This window comes from Anser brachyrhynchus (genome assembly GCF_964034855.1).
Source record: "Anser brachyrhynchus genome assembly, chromosome: 3".
NCBI classification, from domain to species: domain Eukaryota; kingdom Metazoa; phylum Chordata; class Aves; order Anseriformes; family Anatidae; genus Anser; species Anser brachyrhynchus.
The window spans coordinates 94,972,130-94,995,879 of NC_137696.1; the positions used below are offsets into that span (position 1 = coordinate 94,972,130).

The 23,750-nt window shown below is 37.7% G+C and overlaps 1 protein-coding gene across 2 annotated transcripts in view; it reads right to left on the reverse strand.

The window, feature by feature from the left end:
* Positions 1–23,750, reverse strand: part of SMAP1 (small ArfGAP 1) — a 92,546-nt gene that overhangs the window by 1,030 nt on the left and 67,766 nt on the right. For both annotated transcript variants that reach the window (XM_080584092.1, XM_080584091.1), the window contains 4 exons: positions 20,566–20,650; positions 12,895–13,022; positions 3,277–3,445; positions 2,341–2,669 (listed from right to left, as the gene is read on the reverse strand). In XM_080584092.1, coding sequence (XP_080440218.1) covers positions 2,341–2,669; positions 3,277–3,445; positions 12,895–13,022; positions 20,566–20,650 — 711 coding nt within the window. The remainder of the gene's footprint in view (positions 1–2,340; positions 2,670–3,276; positions 3,446–12,894; positions 13,023–20,565; positions 20,651–23,750) is intronic.

Genomic DNA, 23,750 nt, shown 5'->3' on the forward strand with positions numbered 1-23,750 from the left:
AGAAACAACACACTATTAGCCAAAAAGCAGTAACGCCTCCTAAATTAGCAACCCAGTTAAAGTATGTTTTCCTAACGTTAATATTTCTTATTAAATATTGATTCAAGATAAGCTTCTAAACAGTTTTCAAGGGACCAGATTTTCGGGAACCACTTTCTGTTCAAGTGATCACCATTACACATAGGTTGACTGGCTGTAGCACTTGGTGTCTGTGACAAGCCTATAAACATTCTGCTAGTGAATTCACAGAGCATGTGACAACAGGGTCTGATGTGTTTCAGTTGGTAACAGCTTGAAGTTTCAAAGCTAACCAACAAAATGTTGGCAACCACAGTAAAGAAACACCAAAGCAGGTAGCATAGCCTTGTCTACATTTGCAACTCCGCATGTTTTTTGTTTCAGCAGTATATCTTTGGAGACCTCAAAATCTTGACTACACTGTTTTCTATAAAAATTGTCCATTTAGTTGGCCAAAAAAGATACAGATTTATTAACTTGAGCGTTGTCTAAATCTAAGCATTTTTGCTAAAGAAGCAACTCAAGATACCGTAACTACTTTAAAACAAGTGAAATAGTTCACCTGAAATTAAGGAAGGTAACAAAGGTGGGAAACAGTTCAAAATCGAGCACATTCATTTTAAAGATGGTGCAAAAAATACTTCTACTTTCTAAAAATATCATCTATTTGGTGTAATTTTCAGTGTCCAATATAAAAACCGTTAAGTAACTACCCCTTATCTTCTCAAAGACACTTACTGACAAGCTAAAACCTTAACTGTATAGACAGAGTAAAGATGTCCCCTCTTAAGTGTTCGAGAGCAAGACAGCAATTAATAATCAGAATCAATGAACAGGGATGTTGGCTAAGCAGCATCAGATTTGAGTAAGAGACTGCATTAGGTAGAATTTCAGAATTCATCTAAAGAAGACCACACAACACCAGGGTACAAAAGGAAATTGTGAAAAACTGGTGAAAAAAGTTGTTAAATGAACTGCAAGCTAATATTTCAGCGTAAAATTCAGTACTGTGTGCTTTCATACTTTTATCCGCAAAAATGACTGACCAATCACTGAACATGGAAATTAAAAAATGCTGATGAAAACGTCTCACCTAACTGTTAATCTCTTCTTGAGCAGAATTCTTTAGAAGTAGACTATACAAAGCAGGCTATTCTGGTAAGTAAAGCAATCTCTCCCCCTTTCAACTGAAGCACAGATCCCCTACAAATTGCTGAATATGAGCATACTGGTAGAATTACCTGGTGTGCAAGTAATGGGTAGGAGCTTGTCCTATGAGCCAACTTTTAATATATATTTGATAAGAAGCATGATTTTTATGTCAAAGCTGATATAGGGCTTCTTTAAAGTTAGGTATCTTAACAAAGATTGTTAACAGTAAGACCACAGAGTTTTTTCATTTTTCATTTGACATTCTGGAATACTTACGTTTTAAAAAGTTAAATTTCAAAGCAGAATGACAGCCTGTATTTTCAAATAAGGCCTATTTCATTTCTTTAAGAAATACTGCTTACCTTCATAACTGTTCACACTGCAGGACTTAATATAATTAAATCTCACAAGTCATTAAAGTTCACTTCATGAATCACTAGAGTAAGCAGCATGTAAATATTGCATTGTTCTTCTCATTAAAAACATATTATGAAAAAAAATAGTTGCTATCATCCATATTGATCTCTTAGGGAATCATTTATTTTTTAAAAAAAATAAGCTGTTAGTTACATGATTTTAAGATGTTTCATTGGATCATGTATAAATATAGTACTAAGCATATACTGACACTTACAGAACCCTTTAAACATGTTTAAGAAATAAAAAATAGCATGGAAATGCTACAGATAAGTAACAAGAATCTAAGCAAATTATGTACAGTAGAATATCACAGTGCAAAGCACTGCACATTCCACTGCAATTTATCTTGAAGTCTGTAAATGAAAGTATTGTTAATAGCCATCCTCGAGCAATTAAATTCTGCTTTTAGTTATACTGCTGTGTTTACACTTCAGTATGGCGTGATTACAGTGAAGCTAGTAGGTTATTATTTTTTTTATTTAACCTAATTCAGACAATGGGCTGAGACTAGCTACAGCAGCAGAAAACTGAGTTTGGTCTCCCTTGGCAAAATTTATTCTGTGCTTATGTATTAGTTATCTTTAATTTATTTCCTCGCTGATTCTTTTTCCTCGTGTGTCTGAGCAACTCATAGTCCAGCAGTTTGTAACTTGGCTCCACTGCAGCTGCCTTCCTACAGCTCAACAGTTTGTGTCAGAAAAGCAGCATCTTTTTTAAAAACGTCCTTATCTGGGAACAGGAAGTATTTACCTGAGTGAGGTTCCATTGAGCTTGTTGGTTTTGTTGCAATCCATACTTATTTTGTGGAGTAACCATTTGTCCCACCATTCCACCTTGAGGTCCAACGACATTCTGAGGAAGTCCCATCACACCAGTTTGTGCAGTACCAGTAAATCCATTGGGCATTCCCATTCCTACCATCACACCCGTGCTCTGTCCCATGACTGGCACCGATTGTCCCATCATGCTTCCCATCATTCCGGTTGCTGCAGGCACAGGAACTCCCATGGCTGGAAAACCTTGAAAATGAGTTGATGGTTGTGTGGTAAATGGCATAGAGGACGAGCCCATGAACATACCTGTAACAGAGAAGGGAATATTTCAGAGAAAGCGTTTTGTGATTTTCAACCCACATGCCCCCAGGTTTGAAATGCATCAAAATAATTTTAAAGGATAACTTTGTCCAGTTGTATGTCAGTGCTGTTAATTTACTTTCTGTAAAAGTAGGAAGTTGCTTAAAATCTGTCAAAGGAAAGGGCCTCACCACCATAGGTTAACCACCCAAAAGAGTTTGGCAAATCGCTGTGATCAGTGAGAATCTTTCAATTGCTGTACTACAAGTCTTTGGTTTCACACAAATATAGCTAAAATCAAAACATGACAGCTCTGTACTCATCCTGGCAGAATTAGATGGCAGAAGCTGAATTCACGAATCTTTCAGTCAAATGCATACTTGGTAATTTCAACAGCTATAAATACATTAAAATCACACAGTATTTTGTTCTGTAGCTTCAATATTCATGTTTCAATAATTTTCCCATTACTTATAAATTGTAAAAAGAAAATTCCTCATTTGAAGAGAAGTAGCAGAGTACCCCACCTTAGTCATACACTTGTAGGAGATTATTGCATTCCAGGTAAAGCTTAAAATAGGATTGCATTAGAAACAGTCACAAAATTATTTACCTGGAGCATTCTGCTGCTGCATGGTTCCTGTGCCATACAGTGATAAGATGGAGTCTTTGGAGAGTTGCTTCTTTGCCGACTCCTCTGATTTTGTTGTTTGCTCAGTGAACAGATCGAGATCCCCGGATGCTGCAGACAAGGTGGCAGCTGTTGGTTTAGTGGAAGCGCTCTGGGAAATAAAGGTCAAGACAGACTACTGAAGGAAACCAGCAGAAGTTGTTACATTAAATATTTACCGCACACCCTCATCCCCTAACAACATGAAAACCAGTTCATTTATAGAGATTAAATTAAATGAAGCTTTGAAAAGCAAGACAGCAGTACATGCGATATGGCAAGAACACCAACCAGACAGGTTATGAAACAAGACTAAAACCCAGACCAACACCAGGGATTACAAGTACAGGTTATTCATTCTTGGTGCTCCTACATTATTATTATTTTTTATCAGCGAGCAGCATAAATCATGAGCTCTAGCTAGATTATGAAAAATAATTAGGAAATCAATAAGGAGATTACAATTCACATCTCATTAATCCTCTCATAGAATAAATTAGAGAGGAGCTAACAAAAGGTTCAGTGTTTTAGAATATACCTCAGCTAAGAGGATAATATTTTTTGGAGAAAAGGCAGAAATAAAATTTCAGTTGATAAAGTAATACAACTTCTAAAATACAACGTAATTAGCTTTTAGTTCTTTAAGCACATTTGAGTTATTGAGAAAGCATAATTATCTGAAGCTTACTGTAGCCCAGGACTGAAAACCTAAAACACACACAGGCTGTCAGGCTTTTCATTGCTCTTGCACCAAGTGTTTTATAAACAAATTACCTCCACGTGTCTGTCAGTTATGTTATTTTGCTGTTAACATGCACACACTTCCATACCGGAGTTTGCTTAGATAACTAGGCAATACGCTGCATTCCCATTAAATTTCTTAAAACAACTCATTCTGTTACCAGTGGGAACTTTCAGTACAAATCAACTGTAAGCACACTGCAAGAAAGCCAGTATTACAGCACATATTTAAGTTATGGTCCAGCCAAACAATGCCACCCGGTTAGCATACATCTGCCTGATACCAGAGCCTATGCAATTTTCAACCCTTTTGTACAAAACACAAAAAACCTACTTGCACTACCACATTGAATGGACTGGATCTGCAGTCAGGTCCATCTCTTTCTTCACTGTCATCCCACAGCAACGCCTGTGGTACAAGAAGCCACCCCAAAAGAAGCAGTTGCTGTAAGACACCTGTATTCCCCCTTGGAGCCACAACCTTGATGCTTTCCAGGTTTTGCTGGCAGGCCCTGAAAACTCCCCTACACATATTGACACTGGATTTCTACAAACACTGCAATACAAGTATTGAGTACACAGCTTCAAAAAGCGTATCTGACTGCTGCAGTGCTAAAAAGCTATAGGATAAGGCAGTGTTATAAATTAGAGGGAAAATAAAAATAATAAAAAAAAAAAGTGATACCAACTAAATTGGTCAGAAACTGTCAGGATAAAGAATGTGGATTCAGATGGTTGATGGGCAGAATCTCCAAGATTACTGTAGAAAGGGCAGAGAGTAAGAAATGGGAACTCTTTGGCAACTGAAAACCCTGCATTTACACAATAGTCAGTTTGGGCCGAAGTCAAACTGAGACCCTACGGAGCCACCCTACAAAGAGCAGGGGAAAGCAGACCAAAAAAAAGACCAGGAATAGTTTAACTCCCGTGAAATCATCTCTCTGGCCAACATATACTTAAATTATCAACTTCCTTCAGCACATATTAATAAAGCTAGTGCCTCCTGCTTATTACTGACAACAAATTCTGATTGCAAAGCAAAATTCAGAGTTTTGTAATGGGCAGTAGGAAGTCCGCTCAATCTGAGAGGATTATTCATCAGGCTGGCATGACCTTCTTTGAAAATACCAGAGGTTAATTTAAAAAATGTATTCATGTAGAAGTCCACCCTAAATGGTTGTATCTGTTTCCCATGCATCCATGCAGGAAGTCTCATTACCGAATTATTACACGTTCTCCTCTTATTGCATGAGATAGCCTCTGTACAGCAGCCGTGCTCAGCGTATTGGAGAAAGACATTTAAATAGCAGAGGTGAGTTAACAGAGGCATCTTCTTCTCTGCCACTCATACTGCAGTAAGGAAAAGGTTTGCTTTTTTCTGGGAGGGAGAACAGTAGTATCTGTGTTTTTTCTGGTTTTTGTTTGTTTTCATGTGCATTAGTTTGGCTTTAAATAAACAACAGCATCAGAGACAAACTGTTCTCATCTGGCATGACCTCAGGTTAAAATCGTCTCCAGATACATGAAATATTGCTACCTGTAGATGCTTTAGTGAAATAAAGCAAATCATACATGTGTGCACAAAAGAGAAGAGACAGCTAAAGACCATGGGGACTGATCAGCTACTACGTTTGAAATGAATGTTCATTGAACCTCTGTTCCTTCAGTTTGTTTGGGGAAGATTGTAAGAGGAGCCAAAGGCACTGAACAAGCACTGCCCTAAGTGTTCAGCAGCTAAATAGATGGAAGATAATACAAAATACATGGCAAGAAAACAGCAGGTGGCATTCAAGTTAAAAAAACATTGAGATCATTTTCACATACCTAACATTCTCATGCTCTCCAAGACCTCTAGAAAAGCACGTCTTGAATACATATAGTATCAGGCCTTCAAGACAGGCTACGTGCAGTACTCTCAGTCACTGTATCAAAACTAAACACTCGTCAGGTGGTTAAGAAATACACTGCTGAGCTGTTTGATACAGCAGAATTTATCTAAACTACTAGCAGTTATCTCAAATATGCGTCACGTTCATATGTAAGTTGGTTTAGTTATGGACAGCTTATTTATTACCTGTAAAGGTAATACTTAAGCAAAGGAAATTTTCACCATAAAGTATCAGCCAAATGTGTCAGGACCACAAATCTGGTAGCTGAATCCATCACTTTACATTTCCATCTGGCTACACAAATTGCACATGGCTATTTTCATAGGATCATAGAATTTTGCACATCTACATTATTTCTCCATTAGACTGTAAGCTTCTTAGCACTGTTACCTCCACTCTGAACTGTACAGCATGCATACTAATAGGACAGCTTCTCAACAGCACACCAAGATACAGACTTATATAAGGAGTTTCTTCTCTTCCCCCAGGCACAGAGTGATGCAGATCCTGTTACTGTAATAACATCAATCATATCTAAATTCCAGCTCTTCTTCAACAATTCATTAGTCTGGTACTGCTTCTGCATTGAGTGATGTACATTTTTACTCATCATGGCTCAGAATGTAAAGTTATGGAAGAGAAACTAAAAAAGTAGTAGTAGTATACTGCAAAGTATAGGCTGGAGACACTTCATAATGCCTACAAATTTTTAGCATGCAGAGAGAGGTCCAAGAACAAGCACCTTCTACTCTTCATTCCCTGTCAAGCCTCTTCAGCTGGACCATGTCTTCAGGAAACAGAGGGGAACTTGGGTCAATAATTCTGGTTTGTGTATCACAGCTGAGGAAGAAAGTGTAATTCAACTAAAAACACAAAGATTGCAACATTACAAGCATCCATTGTTCTGCCAGTTCCCCAGGAAGAAGAGATGTCACCCTACTGCAGACTTCACAGTCTTCTCTGAAGCACTGCATTCTTTAAACGTAAAACTAAAGAAGCACAAGAGTAGTTAAAACAGGAGAAAGGTAAACTAAGGAATTTCTGTATATAGCTTGAAGCAATCTTTTTCATCAAGAATATAATAAAAGAGGGCACATTCTTGCCACTCAACGCAAGAACAATTGAGACTTGTATCAGAAGTTTCAAGAGTTTAAAACTGAAAAAGGCCAACACCGAAGAACAGAAATAAAACACTTAGGAGAACATGAACCAGCAGTGTGCCCAGGTGGCCAAGAAGGCCAACGGCATCCTGGCTTGTATCAGGAATAGCGTAGCCAGCAGGACCAGGGAGGAGATCGTCCCCCTGTACTCTGCTCTGGTGAGGCCGCACCTCAAGTACTGTGTTCAGCTTTGGGCCCCTCAGTACCAGAAGGACATCGAGGCCCTGGAGCATGTCCAGAGAAGGGCTACGAAGCTGGTGAGGGGCCTGGAGCACAAGTCCTGTGAGGAGCGGCTGAGGGAACTGGAGTTGTTTAGTCTGGAGAAGAGAAGGCTCAGGGGAGACCTCATTGCTCTCTACAAACACCTGAAAGGAAGGTGTGGGGAGCTGGGGGTCAGCCTCTTCTGGCAGATAACTAGTGATAGGACTAAAGGGAATGGCCTCAAGTTGTGCCAGGGGAGGTTCAGGTTGGAAATGAGGAGACATTTCTTCTCAGAAAGAGCAGTCAGGCATTGGAAGGGGTTGCCCAGGGAGGTGGTGGAGTCACCGTCCCTGAGGTGTTCAAGGAAAGGTTGGATGTGGTGCTTAGGGACATTGGTAGTAGGGTGATGGTTGGGCCAGATGATCTTGGAGGTCTTTTCCAACCTTAATGCTTCTATGATTCCATGACCTCAAAATGATTCAAATCTTGTGCATCAATGCTTCCAGCAATATTTGAATTGCCACAACATGAACATGCATATAAAAAAAGGAACTTAGGACCAGTGCTAACCAATGTTAATTTATACTAAACTACAGAAATCCTCTTAAGCTTCTTCAAGAGATAAACAAACAGCTATTGGCACCAAAACAAATAATGAAATAATTTAAAGATCACTTGACCACATCTATGTTCCGTAATCTGATCACTGACACCACATCTAAACAATTTGCTGAAGAAGGGCCAGGAGCAGCACAGTGCTGAAGGATTCCCAATGACCGACTTCCCAAACACAGGCTTTACGCAAGTAGCTTCCATTTGTGGATACAGACATAAATACAGAGGCCTTCAGCTCTGCCTACCGGGTGCAAACATACAGGGACTGCCTGAGTAAGAAGCTTCAGTGTGACTCCTAAGTGCAGCCTGCCACTGAACACTGCCAGTCATCACCAGACTCATCAGACGCTCAGACTGTATCAACGATGATAAACCCGGCAAGTACAGGCAGCCTAGTGATTAGGAAATAAGACAACTTCCTACAATTAGAGACACAATTTGATAAGCTTAATTAATCATAGTCACAATAAAGAGTCACTCCATGTCCCCCACATTCAGACGAAGGAATAAACTTATCTTTCAGATTACCTCAAAATCTAGAGGGATAAAATAAACACAAGCAGAAGCTACAAACAATCCAACTGCTCATAGTATAACAACTAAATAGCTCTCCAGTAAGGGCCCACACAAAGAACTTTCACTGTAAAGCAAGTTTCTGAGCAACTCATTTTTTCCAGAAAAAAACGAGGACTATGACACATTATCATTACCATAACTTTTGTTAAAAAGTTAAAGCTTGTGGGCTGATCGATAGCAGCCACGGTAAGTGCATACATCTGGCCTCAGGGAAAAATGAGTATTTGAGAACACGTAGTTATCTAAACCACATTACTACTTTAAATTAAAGTTTGCCCTCAAACACTCATGAAGAACATATAGCATCTCTACAAAAACATATTTTTGCAGCCCTTGAAACTGTTCTCAGCTCCCAATATGATGCAAAACAGGCACACAAAAATCCAAAGTGTAATTTCAGTGGATTTTAGTATTTTGCTCCATTAAAGATGCATGTTAAGTGTTTCAGTGAGTTAATACTTTTCAACTTACTACCTGCAGTTCTCCCTGTCTCCCCCATGCTACAAGTTTCAGCAAAGACTGAAGATCACATTTTTGCTGGAGGATATACCCAACAAAGTCTGAAATTACAATCTGGCTAAAACAATTTAGGAAATTGCTTAATTACAACTAAGAATAATAGACCACTGTTCAATTCCCATCCAATGTTTGGCAACAAAAAACTCCGTACTAATAACTCAGCTATGCTCACTTCACATTAGGAAGTGTCACTAACCATACAAAATGTCATTTTTTTTCCTTTTTCTGTCCATGAACACTGCATAATTGGTAATTTTATAGCACATGCCTTTTATCTAGCTTTACAGTTGGAGCTGGTTAAACTAACTTAATCCCCCTTGAATTTGCTAGTCAGCAAATTTCTAGAAAAAAAAAAGTTACTCATTCCCATACTGTGCATTACCAGTCCTCTACAAAATCAACTGTTTTTTTTAGTATCCAGCTACACAGAAAAGTAGGAAGAAATATTTTAAGTGTTTTTGGAAACTGTAATAAAGACACAACTGAAAGGAGAGTAAAAGTCAATAAAACACTGAATAGTGAAGTCGTGGTTGAGAACAAAAAAATAAATGCTTTTGTTTTCATTTAAAATCATGTCTTGGCCATGTCAACTGTCATAACAAATCCTAAGTTCTTCAGACATCACATTGTTCCGTTCTCATAATAAAACATTCAAACAGTACATTTCTGGACTCTGCAGTGCCATAAAAATACTCATTGAATACTACATCCTATCTTAAAGGTTAAATTGGAACAGAAAAGCAATCCTATGAATAATGAACAAGTGTATGTTGTTCCTGCAAATTGGTCTGAGGAACAGAGTTAAATTCCCTTCTCTTTTGATGCCCACAAACCCTGCTGTGGTATCTCAGAAAAACCTATGCAGAATACCATGGCAAATCTAGGTGAAAATGCAAGCCACAATATTTTGCTTTTGATTCCTTCTTCTACCTTCAGTTTTTGAATAAGGTTCGTTCTATTATTAGATATTCAAACAAGTGCTACGCTTCCCAACTTAAAAATTGGCCATGGATTTCTACTCTAAATTTTCCAATTCCAAATGTAGGAACTGAACAGTAGGGTTACTCAGCTACTGGACTGTACTCCGTGTTCACCTTCCCATTTGCAGTCTCATACAACATAATTACAGAACATAATCACACCACCTCTTTGCTTCAGTATATTAAACAGAGCGAATCCTTAAAATCTCATTACAAAGCATAGTTTCCAGCCTCCAGTATTTTCCTGACACTTCCCTGAATCCCATCCAACTTTTATCCATATTGCAAAATACTCATACCGCTGCCAAATGAGAGGCACCCTCAAGTCCTTTCCAGAATCAGTGCCCAAACTAGATACCACCATCCTAACGTGCAAGACCTGCAAGGCCTTTTTAGACCTAAAGGAAAATGGAATATTCACTTTACCAAGAAAGCCATTTAATCACCAGAAACCTATCCTCTGCTACTACTATTTCTCTGTCCCTAATCTAGGGAAATTATCTGTTTATATTACATTTTCTTTCAGACTACTGATTAAAAATGGAAGACAACCAAGAATTAAATCTTGCAAGATGCCATAAGGGCCATTTATTTGATAAAAGTTCTATTTGCTGCTCCTGATTATGGCACTCAGAAAAAAGCAAATTATCACTAAAAATCTGGACTGGTTTATTAACTGCAAGTAAATATAGCCTTGCTTCTGAGGATACAAACAAGTTGATACTTACCAGATATTGAGAATATTTTCCTTTTTACTACTTTGTAATCTATTTAATAAGTGCTATACTTGGTCTACAAACCAGCACAATCACAGATAAACTATAAATATCAAAACAATCTTTATCACAGAAATGCACTTTCTTTCCTTTAACTGCTAATACATATTATTCAATATGCTGTAGCAGCCACCCTATTATTTAACGCTTCAGGAATCATCACCATCCAGATAATCACCCTTCACTTAACTTTTTCTCACTCTTAAGTACTTGGCCTTCTTTTCGACTTCCTGAATTCCGCAGCTACATCACTTGTTTAACCAGCGGATCTCGTCACTTGCTCACGGAATGGGATCAAGGGAAGGCTGCAATTCTGAAAACTCTCTGAAAAGACTCATTAGGCAACATTAATTGTACCCCCAAAATCTTTTCTCCTGCACAGACAGTAACTACATATAGAGGAAATCATTTCCAGCATCAGAAAGGCAGGAAAAGGGGAAAAACACAAGTCAGCCCTTCCTATTACATGTGCTACTATTGTCGGTCTGTTTATTACGGGGTTGAGTGGAAACTGCATGATTCTAGATTTCAGTTTACCCAATCTACACCAAAATTGGATACATTAAACAGCTCAGTGAAGCTGGAAATGGGCTCCTGCTTTTCCATCTAGCTCTACAGGTAGGTTTATCTAGATCAATTTTGACATAAGGCGGTAGAATAGCAGACAGCGTGCACTTAGATACCGTCCTTTCTGGTACTTTGAACACAGACATCCACAAGAGCCAAGAAAATCCATACCAACAATTTCCTTTGCAGCCTTAGCTAACACATCCAAACCACTCATCTCTCACCATTTACAGTTGGATGAAGGCATGCTGGGAAGCTTGCCTTATCTGTAGTTTTTACGTTGAAAAAGAAGCGTGATTTCAGTCTCTAAAACCCTACCCAGCATTTTTCAGAAAGCCAGCCCTCAACAACAAGTAGATGAGGGGAGAGTAAAAGATAAAGAATAACAATTACAATCAAATCTTGTGACAACAGCAATTGCTCCTCAATGCTTTGAGGTGACCACAGTGATAAAGGGAACATTTGGGAACAAAATTACGATAGGCCAGTCCGATCACAACTACTTTCCATCACCATTCCTTACATTTTATATATGATCAGAACTACTGGAGAAGGAAAAATAAGTACAGATCATAGGTCCCAAAGCGTAAATCCAAGAATACATACAGAACTTCCTGCTTCAGCTGAGTGAGGCAGAAAGCCTCCAAATAACCTTAAAAGGGCTCCACAGATGGAGCAAAGCCTCCCTGTCAGAAGCCACTTTGGGTAAGGAAGCCAGCACGTGTGCATTCTCATCTGTACCTGCCACATTCAGCACCAACACTTTGTTCTCTGAGGCTGAAAGCTACGTTGATGGAGCTGTAGCATTAAGTGCTTTCATTGTGCATCCTAAAGCTGCCTTTCTCGGCTACAGCAGGCAAGGCAATGGGGTCTCTTCCGAGCTGTCACGGTGCTATGACAGGGAGGAGGCCAGGTGCAGGGGTTTCATGCCACCCCTTCCTTGAGGAAGAAGGGACACACAAGTTCCAAGACGAGAAAAAAAGACAGATCAGTCCAGGAAGCAATTATTAGTTTTTCTTGGTATCCATTCTTGCTTTTGAGAATGATGCTTGAGACCCCAATTTGTCAGCAGCTTTAAGGTAGAAGCATGTGCTGTAGCATTTCCTAAATATCAATATTAAAAAGCAATAAGAAGTCCTTAATAAGTATGACCTAAATTACAAAAACCTGCAGATGTGAAATAAAAAAATATATTCAGCAATACTTACTTAAAAAAAAAAAAAAGAACAAGATGACGGAATATGAACTAGAGGAAACCATGACTACCATCACACCGAGGGAAGGCAGAAACCAATTCAGTTGGACGACCAGGAGGAATCAGAAGGGAAGACCAGACCATCTCTTAATTCTATATTTAAGCAGCAGGGAAGCCCGAAGAGGTGAGAAAAATGTAGTCATTATGGCTATAGAGTCTCCAGCTGCAAACAGAGATGCATTCCTTCTCTCTGAATCTCCATGAGATGAGAACAACTCCTGGAAGGAAACTATGTGCACAAACACACAAATTTAGGCATACATACAGCCAAGTAAATTTTACCTGAGCAGGAGATACAGCAGCTGCTGGTAAAGGATTAGAGATCATTGGACCGAAGATATCCAGGTCATCATTCAATGCTGCGGCAGTAGCAGTGCCTCCATTTGTAACAGATGCTTCAGCTGGACCATCTTAAAAAGACAATGGAATTGCATTTAAAGTGAAAATTGTTAATATTTTAATGGATAATAAATAATTAAAAAATAATTAAAGCTGCCCATTCTCCCCATTGCCATCAAATATGTATTCAATTTCTAAGATAAGACTGTTCTCATTATTCAGAGTAAGTTTCTGTAAAACAAATTTTAATTTATGTAGAATTCTAATTAAAGGATTTTTTTTGAAGTCATACAATTACACATAGGTAGCTAACTTCAAATATATCTATCAGAAACTTCTGAAACATTTACAGACTCTCAGTAATATACTCCAAATTTAAAACACAAATACAGATCACCATTTTTAAACTTAAAAATCATGAAGAACCTTCAAAAACAGTTAATATTTATTTAAGAAAAAAACAGTCACTTGCTCCTTTTATTGCACTGTAAGACATTGTTTTCCAATATCCTACAACCATGAAAATTATCGACCATACTGAAAAGATCTATTTCCAGAGCAGAGGTCTGTCATTGGAATATCAGCATTAGCAATCTAGTGATAACACACAAAACATATGCCTTGCTACCACAGAGAAATACATAAGGCAGAAGGGAGATGTGAGGTTTTGGTATATTAAAATTTCTAGAACTCTAATAAAGGCACAGAAGTGGTTTGATTAGTGAAGAGCATTGTTGAAATGCAGTGGTTAATTAAAAGCAAATCATAAGAGGCTTCCAACACTTATTTAAAATACTACAAGTCCGTCTCTTAAATAACTCCAGCATTCTTTCCCATCTGGAAAACAATCATAGAGGAATTGGTATGTTATTTTATTAAAGACATAATGGAATAAAGGAGTAAGTTTATTAGTTAGAAATAAGATCTCCTTTTGCTCCTCTACTTTTTTTTTCCTTTTTTTTTTTTTTTTGTAGAAACACGGATAACTGGCTGAATATAGTAAGATCTGTCATCTTGCATGTAGAATATTCTCATTTTTCATTATTTTGTTCAGTCACATGCAAACTTGCTACAGTGCCAGCAGCTGGAGACTACTGCTCCCAGTAGCCCAGGATGCTGACAAGTTGGAAGAAGCCTGAAGGCATCACCAGACACTTCATCAGTTTCCTCACTCAAGTGGTTTCTAGGCTATCACAGAGGAGCTGACAAGATTTTTAGCTGTTAACTTGTATTAGAAGTCAATGCATCGGAAACAGTCAGTCCAAAATATCCACAAAAGATGTCTTCACGTTTCAATGATGCCTGCCTTCAAACTCCGATGGACCACCGTCCAGCCATGACACCCCCACCCCTTTGGCCACGCTGCTTGTAAATATTTATTTTAAAAGCACAGACTGTTACTGCTAAGTATTTGAAAAGCTGACATTGAAGTCACAAATGTCAAAATCCGTCAACGTGAAATGTGTCCAAAGTTACCACCATCCTTCCACATCTGTATTTTGTCTTACTTTAGAGATGCTAACCTTTGTACCTTTGTAAGTACAGGAAATGTGGCATGGCTATAGCTGCTACAGAAACTGCAACAGAACAGCTTTGGTATATGTAAAACCCCCAGCATACTTTAAAGCACTTACTGCACCTTTTTTGCACAGGGAATTAGGAAACAACCACGTGGAAGGGTGCTGGGTTGCAATTCTTTGAAAGCTGTATGCTTGCTTTTGTGACTACTTCAGATACACAACATGATTTTACGCTTGATTCAGTATCAAGCAGGAACATTAATAGCTTGGTATTTGCTAATTCTCAAATCCACTTCCTATCAATAGGAAATTCAGACCAAATTGTGCATGCCAGCAAAGGCACGCAGACCCAGTAGCAAGACCAAAATACCTACAAGGCAGGGATACAGGAAGGATGCAAGTGAGCAACACTCTCAAGAAACTGAACCTCGGCACGTGTGTTTATTGTCCTAAGTTCCCCAAAGTCTGCAAGGGTAATTATGCTGTCTGCAAGGACTAAGGAAGACCCGAGAACTCCACACAGACAAAATGGCCATGGGAATGGCTTGGCCATATTAGATCTTCTATACTAAATAAGTTCGTGACTTGAACGATGACAACAGGACTGCAGTTGCCACACCAGCCAATTTAGTTCCTGTGTCATGATTTGACTTTGCTGGGAGGATCACCATTTCAACAATTCTGAAAAACAAAGTTACACAAAGTCATCTGTGGTTATGGCAAACCTGCTTACATCTTAGCTATGAAGGTCTCCTCCTTTCCTTATTTCTGTTCTGATGACTGGAAGCCAGCGGACACCATACACATAATCTGATCCACCGTTCATCCACAACCGTGCTTTAAGATACGTGCAAATAAATGTATTTGCACACAAGTACCAAGCTTCTGGCAGTGTAAAGTATTCTGTTCATTTGAGGTCATTCTGGACAGGCAGTTCCAAAAACATCTCCCAAAAAGCTGTTTCAGATAAATTTAGGAATGAACAGTGCATAATTTTCACGCAAAAGGATTTTTCTAGAATTAATAATTTAACGTTCTCATTTTCTCAGTGAGGCACACGTATTAAAGACAAAATCTTATATTCCAAAGTGGTTCAGTCTCCCTGAATGTAAAAATGTTTAACATAAGACTTTAGATTTTAAATTTAAACATAATCATTTAGTAAAACAAACATTTCATACGTTAGAGCATTCATTGGGAGAACACATTTGCAAGAGCACGTTTTCTTTCCAGTATTTAATAACCTGCTTATAAATTAGTAGTATGAAAACCCAGGTTTTCATCAGATCAGTCCAAAGCTGTTTTAACAGCTATACATATTCTCAAAGAATGTTATTTGATAATGTACCTACTTTCAATCTCTTACTGAATTTTAGACTAAAAATGAGTATTTCCTTATCTCTATCAGTGCAGAAGCCAGCCATTTTGAATTACTGTTTACAACATAGTTCAACTCTGGAATAATATGAGATCCTGTATTACTAATTTCTCAAAAACATAATGGTTGGAATATTTATATCTATTAAAAAGTGATTCCTAAAACATTTTTCCACAATGAAACTAGAAGATTCCAGAATGTGATAAATTTCAGGATTAAAAAAAAAAACAAAACCTAAGTGTTTTCAATCCTGTATATCATTTGCAGCAATATTACTGTCTTCATTTAAATATATGCATGCAGGCATACACAAACTTGTGTTTCAGTGTAGCAGTTCACATGTTGGATATTCTCAACCTCAGTGCAGCAGGCCATCGATTAGAAAGCACTTTCTCCTTTCTCTCCTCACTTTAAAATACTTCTATAGTATACAAAAGATGGTGTGGTGGAGTTCTGAGTTCTAAATTATTCTAAGAATATTACTTCTTACTCAACTTTTGCTGCCTACCGTTAAAAACTGATGAGTAGAAGAGATGGAAGGAAACATGCCTGGAGTCTTTTCTGGGAAGCAGTCAAAAAAACAGATTAAGTTATATAGGCCTGCCCGAATATTCTTAGAAATTTATAGCTTTAACCACCAGAAGTCTTATGGAGACATCACAGAGTTACTTGGAAAGCACTTTTAATCAACAGTACACCCATCACTTCGTCCTCATCAGTAGCTGCGGATGAAGCACAAGACGTGGCTCAACCCTACGACAGTAGATGCTGGTTTTCATTGCTGTTCCTATCTGTGGTCCCAAACTTGCTCTTTCTACATTTATGACAATATGACAGATAGTATCTGACTGCTGTCTGCCATGCTGTACAACAGCAGATGCTGCTTCTGCTTTCAGATTAGGAAGTCTTGTTTAAATTTGCTAGTAGAAACAAAAGCCATTTACCAGGATATATTCAGTAAGTGAAGGGTTTACCATTATAGTGCTTTTCTGTATACATTTTACTTGTTTCTGACACTACAATTTCCAAGTCATGCTGCCTTTTGTTATGAAAGCTTTAATACACAGCATTAATATGTGGTATAATTTTCTTTGCCAACAGTGGAAGTGACCAACAGAAGAGATTCAAAGGCACCGTAAGAAGATTTATTCTTAAACTTTGCATTATGTTTCTGAAACTGATTCCCCCGTACAAGCAGACAGATATGCAGCTTTTGGCATATCCTACTCTACCTCCAGCCACGTCAGATGAATGCCCCACACATCTCATTCAATTAATGATAGCTTCCTTCCATAATGATGCCTTCCTTCCATTCTATTAATGATACTGTATTCTGGTTTATTGTATTAGATCTTCTTTCCAGCAGTACATTAACTATGGTATATCTAGGAGTATCTTAGATAAGCATGAAGATTAAAAAAAAAAAAAAGCCAACATAATAAAACTCAATTTCTCCTGATTATTTGTAACAGCTTACTACACTGATTAATCAAGGATGTGCAATTAACTGGTTTATAAAAGGCATGTCAAAACACAGTAAATGGTGCAGAATACATAAAATGCACTTTCCTTTTTTCTCATTATTCTGTAAGGTAAAATAGTTTAAAAATATTAACTTCTCACTTTTTTCTGTATTCGTGTAATGCTGAAATAATTCAAGTGGCATACACTGACAAACAGAATGGCCCCAGATTACCTGCGTAATAATATTCAGGAAAAGAAAAAAGATTCTCAAACATTCTCACTATCCTACATAGCTATATTTTTTTACAAATATTTCTTTAAATTGTCTTTATTTCTATTGATCTGACATAAGCGGAGAGAATTCTTGTAAGAGAAAACCCCAAGGCACCAAGCAGCACAGAATGCAAGATTAGCACCACTGAGATGGAGAGAGCAGTGACAGTGACTTAACTGCTGAACAGCTCTGGTTTACATGCTGTGACTTTCAAACTGAAAAAATGTTTCCTATAATTCCCCTATTAAAAATTAATGTTATAAAATCCCATGCTACCGATTTTGGCATTAACTTCCAAGTGCTCACATTCTCAATAGGGCACTCGTGTTCAGTGTGGGCAAGATCCAACTAATTGTAGAGATCAATAACAAAAAGGAGCAGCAGTTTTAGCCTGCAGAAATAGGCTGTGATTTCTCATAGCTTGGGAAGTAAGGGAAAGAATTTGAGGTAGCACAGCAAGAACATTAACTATCACTATTGCTTGTGAAGAATGTACGAACATTTAGCTTGTACACATCTGTTTCCCACCTTTCTGTGTCTGCGGATTACTGAATTAAAATCTACATTGAAACAAAAGGCCAAAAGGCACAAATGTTTATGTAGCTGGATCATCAAAAATTTAATTTCCAAACACTATCTCAGTAATAGCCTCCTGAACAGGACGAACTCAAGGAAACCATACGAATCTATTTTAAAAGCTCAGAAGAAATCCTTGGTGACTGTACTATTTTTCTGCATTACACTTCTGCTGCTATTACAAGTTTTAAAGATGCAATTTGCCCAGGCATATTACCTTGACAATTTTGCATTTTGTAAAGAAAAATAATAATAAAAAAATATTTCCAGAAAATTATATTGTCTAGCTATAACTGCCTCTCATTTTCTTAGGGTAAGTCCTATTACACAGGACTAGGTTTACCTTCTGATGAGGTCACTATTAAAAAAAAGTACTGGAGACAAAAAAAAAAAAAAAAAAGCAATCACCCAGAGGTTAACTTAATACCCAAAGCTACTCTTTACTCAAGAAAATACTCCACAAGAGGCCAGGTTGTTTTGAAAGACAGAATTCTTCTAGCATGAATCGTGATCCATTAAAATTACTTAATCTGCTATTACAAGTGATTCTGATCCATCTAGTGAAAACTACTATCGTTCTCCATTTGCAGAAATAAAATCCTGAGGGAATGAATCACTGTTATTAGAAATGTGTCCACTCAGTAAGAAAAACGAGCTATACAGTCGTGTCCACTCTATTATTGTTTGATATGGCATATATATTGTTTTGAAGTGATCTCTCTTTTAATACTATCTGAACCAACAAATTAATAACAAGTAGTCCACTGGAGGAATTAATTAGAAGACAAATCTCCAAATGAAATATGCAGGTCTGCTCTCATTAATCCATCTCATTTGTAGCTCAGCAGACTCTAAGTGATACTAGCTTATTACACTGCCTTTCAATTTGTTACTGAAGAAGTCTTTAACACCCCCTTCTCTAAAATCATTTTATGCTACAATACAAATTATAAACTTTGCCCTTTGTGTATGTCGCTATGCTTCCTTACAATGAAGAACCACAGCTGCTGAACACAATTATAATTCTCTTTCTCGATGTGATCCGAGTTCATTACTGCATCATAAAGCGGCATTACCAAGATTCTTTTCAAACAATAACTAAAAGGACACAGAAGTCTGACAGCCTCAGAACCACATATTGATTAAATTTTAATTCTTAATTAGGTAGTCGGTCTGGTAAAGGAAAAGAAAGGGGGACCAGTTTTCCATGACGTCTGAATTACTTTTGTTTTTAACAAGTTCATTCTATATCCATAATCTAACTTCTACTGTGTTAATTAAGATTTGCTTGCCTACAGTAGCAGATTACTTGGGATGAGATACGGACCACAACACACATGCATAACCAGTACAAAAACAGTATTTCAGAGCTACTCTGCACACAGAGGGAAAATAAATTGTGTTCTGAATGCCAGTGTAAATTCTAAAATAGGGAAGACACTTTTTGCTTTGTTGTAACATTATTACCTTAAACCCAAAAGTGTTTTGTTTTTTTTTTTAAGAAAGGCAACAAAACATTTTCCAACAAATTCCAGGTTGTACTACAGACTAGAAAAAATAATTACATTTTAAAAGCTTATCTGCCTCATGCAATACCCTGTAAAAACTATGTAGAAATCTAGAATAGTTTAAATTGAATATACTAATATCCACTCCCAATTCATAAACAATATTCAAATTCATAAACAAATAATTCAAACAATAAAAGGGATTTAAAGTAATTATTGTAATATTTTGTTTTTCTAGGTTTTGTTTCTATCCAATGGGTAAACACATATATTATAGAAATATGGTCTTCAACAAGCAGAGGAAACACATAAAAATTACAGTAGCAATGAAGATGTTGCAAATTAAATTATTAATGTCCGAAACAGTTTATTTACAAGACAAATTGATGGCTACCTGCCAGTCAAGAAAACAAAAGATGTATCACATAAAACTGAATGACTGTCACAGTCAGTATATGACAAAGCAGTGCCCAGTGTATTAAATTTTACAAGATACTGGTCAGTTGCAGTGAGACACTTTATTGTGCTTTTAATTAAGATAGGGATTTTATGATATAAGGCATTTTAGAGAAATACAATTCAGATTACCTCAGCATTTCAATTAAAAAGTATGCTTGTACCATAAACTCTGAAATTCCACCATCCGCAAGCCCTTTGAAGATCACTTTGATAACTTCCCCTTCCCACAGGAGCTCATTACTCTCCTTAGCAAAACACAAGTATTGATACACACACGTCCCCATGGCATTTTCCTTTATAGTTTCAAATTCAGAGACTCAATCTTACGGTTTTCAAATTCAGCTAACAGTATCAGTAAGCAGAGAGAATATTTATTAAAATATAAAATGATGTATCTGCGTTCGACAGAAAAACAGGTAATTATTTATTGCTTACCAAGTCCTAAAAGGTCAATAGTGGGTTCTGATGACTTTTTTGGACTTGCTTTAGCTTCTAATTGCTGATCCTCCTTCTTCTGTGGCTTTAGAAAGAAAAAAAAATCACAAGTAAATTTTCTGTAAAGTGTAAAGTGCTTAAAAATTCCTGTGAAAGATGCTGTTCCAGTATCAGAAATAAAAACTCTTTTCTGTATTTGTTTATTGTAATGAATTTGATTTATAAGGATATAAATTACAGTTTTGGTCATAAAGGGCAAGGCGTATTACTCTAAAACATTATCCTTATTCCTTCACTGATATGTAATCAATTTTTAAATAAAACTTCCAGGATAAATTAAAAATAAATTGAAATCTTAAACTGAGCCACCGCTTATCATGCACCAGCCAGAAAGCTGTCTATACTCATGTATTGACGAACTTCAGCATCCAAACTATGCCGTTCTGCATCATTAAAGAGAAAAAAAGTTCAATTTTTCAAAAGCTTGTAGTAAAAATTCAGAAGCAGACTAATGACAGACACTATTTACCCTTCTTGAAAACAGTATCTGCAGAATGTGCTGACTTTGTAGATGCTTTATAGATGCTAAGCACAGATGTGCTTCCACACAGATGTGTTTTCACAGTCCTTCTTTGTAAACCTGAAGGCAAGTGACACTATTTGTCTTCTCTGGAGAAGGAAACTTCTCATCTTTTCTTGCCAAGAGACTTCAGAACGTAAGATGGTATTGACATGAACTTTGACTATGAAAATGACTTTATAGGTCTATTTATAGTTCTTCACATACCAGTACCAGATTGATCATCCTAATCCATCTAAACATCACTTTTTAAAATGAATACAAACTGGTTCACAGTAGTGACATAGCAAATGTATCCTCTTCTATGTATCTAATGTGCCTTTACTCCATACTTAATCACAAAAAAAGCACAGCTGAAGCAAACTGGTCAATCTTTTGCACGGCTTTTAACTAGAGCCGATTCCTGAAGGATAGCAGAAGAGCACTGTCAGGCTGGGCACTGGGCTGAGATCAAGAAAATGTGCTTCGCTCACACCTTTATCATCCCGATAGCTGCCTTTGACAGAGCTACTGAGTCTGCTGAGGTGCTGAAGTCCTTAAATCTTAGTATTTAGTATTAGGAGAATTTTACAGTTCTGTAACATATTTCACTGCATGGGTATGGAGTTATCTTTGTATACATAATCCTTTCCTCTCCTGCAAATTAGGAATAAAGAGTAAATGAGGCTGGTGTCTGTGAAGAGCAGTGAGGGAACTCAAGACTACCCAAAACCCAACATACTACTGACACCCCTCTGAAACAAGCAAGTATCCATTGAAAACCTCTAGGAAATATCTGCAGTGACAGGAAACAGGAACCTGCACACCCAAACCCATCCCTGCTCATCTTTCAGAGAAATATTGATTTGCTCTAGCAAAAAAATCCCTGCATGCAGTGTGCACAGAAGCATGCAATGGGCTAAAGAACTGCATAACAAGGCAGTGAAATTGCTTTAACTTAGTGTTTCATTTAGTGACCTGCTTTAATTTCGTAGCAGTGTCATATACCTTGACAAAAGGCTGCTTGGGACTTCTGCTGCACTAAGATTCATCTCAGTCTATTACTATTACCAGTCTGCTAGAATATCACAGCAATTATTGTTAATTATTGACACCACTAATAGATTAATTACTCTTTGTAGTATCTTTTGGAAAAAGGCTGCATAAAAATAGGAGACAAAGCAGCATCAAATAAATAAAAAATAGCATAAAAATCTGCTATAATGGAGTCATGTATAAAGGGACAGGTAGGCAGTATTTGTGTATTTACTTTCAAGCGGAGTCTTCACAATTACTGGGGCTACCATTTTAAACATATTTCAGGCTGGCATAGCAGTATGTGTGGCTTTATAAGTGAAGTACACAGTTTCAGCAATTTCTGGATATGTTTACTTCATATCATATATAAGCAACTTCTAATTGAAAAACTAAATCTTTATGGTACTAGTCTATACTCCTGAAACACTGTCCTTGCAAACAGCAGAGCATCAAAGGTCTTCCATACACAGGCCTTAAATTTCCATTTTTCACAGTTGTCACAAATGGGCACTACACTTTACTTTAAGGTTGTTCTCATTTTCAAGCATCTATTGAAACCAAGCAATGTTGTAAGCTTTAAATTATTCTGAGATAACTGAAAGCAGATTATTTGCAAGTGTCATTGAGAAAAACCCAACGCCAGAACAAGCTTCTTGGAAGTCAATTATTTTGCACCCCCCGTGCTATCAGCTTGGTATCCAACATGACTTGGAATTTTCTGCCCTAAGAAAAACCTAGCCCCTGTTTTGAAGAGGGCAACAACAATCCATTGAAGTTATCGCTTGTTCAGCAGGTATTGCATACTTCAGCTCTTTATACAGCTCCTCAGATTGGCAAGTCTTGCAATTTTCATCCATAAAGCAAATCTCTTCAGTAGAGAAGCAGGGAAACAATCATTATTGAGACCCAGTATGGCTATCATGATTTTCTGCAATTGCGCAGATAATATCTAGCTGAGATACAGTAATCCTCCTCCCATCCCCCCCCCCCCCCCATTATCTTTTAAAATTTTACTTAAGTACATTCTTCTATCACTGCTGTCTTTAAGAAAGGCAAGGAGCATGACCAGGGAACTACAGGCCAGTCAGCCTCACCTCGACCCGTGGGAAGGTGACAGACCTGCTGGTCCTGGAAACCATTCCTAGGCACATGAAGGACAAATGTGGTTAAAAAGGAGCAGCACGGATTCACCAAGGGGAAGTCATGCTAGACGCATCTGATAAGCTTCTGTGACGGAACAACTAGCATGGTAGAAAGGGGAGAGCGCAGCATGCTGTCTGCCCAGACTTCAGTAAGGCCTTTGATGCCATCTCCTGTAAGGTCCTTGTGGAGAAGCTAATGAAGTGCGGGCTGGATGAGCAGACAGTGATGTGGCCTGAAAACTGGCTGAGTGGCTAGGTCCAGCAGGTGGTGATCAGTGGCATGAAGTCTACTTGTAGGTCAGTAACTAGTGGTGTCCCCAGGGGCCAATACTACGTCCAGTCACGTTCCACATCTTCGTTAAGGATCTGGATGACAGGGCAGAGTGTGCTCCTCAGCACGTTTGGAGATGACACAAAACTGGGAGGAGGGTCTGGTACACCAGAGG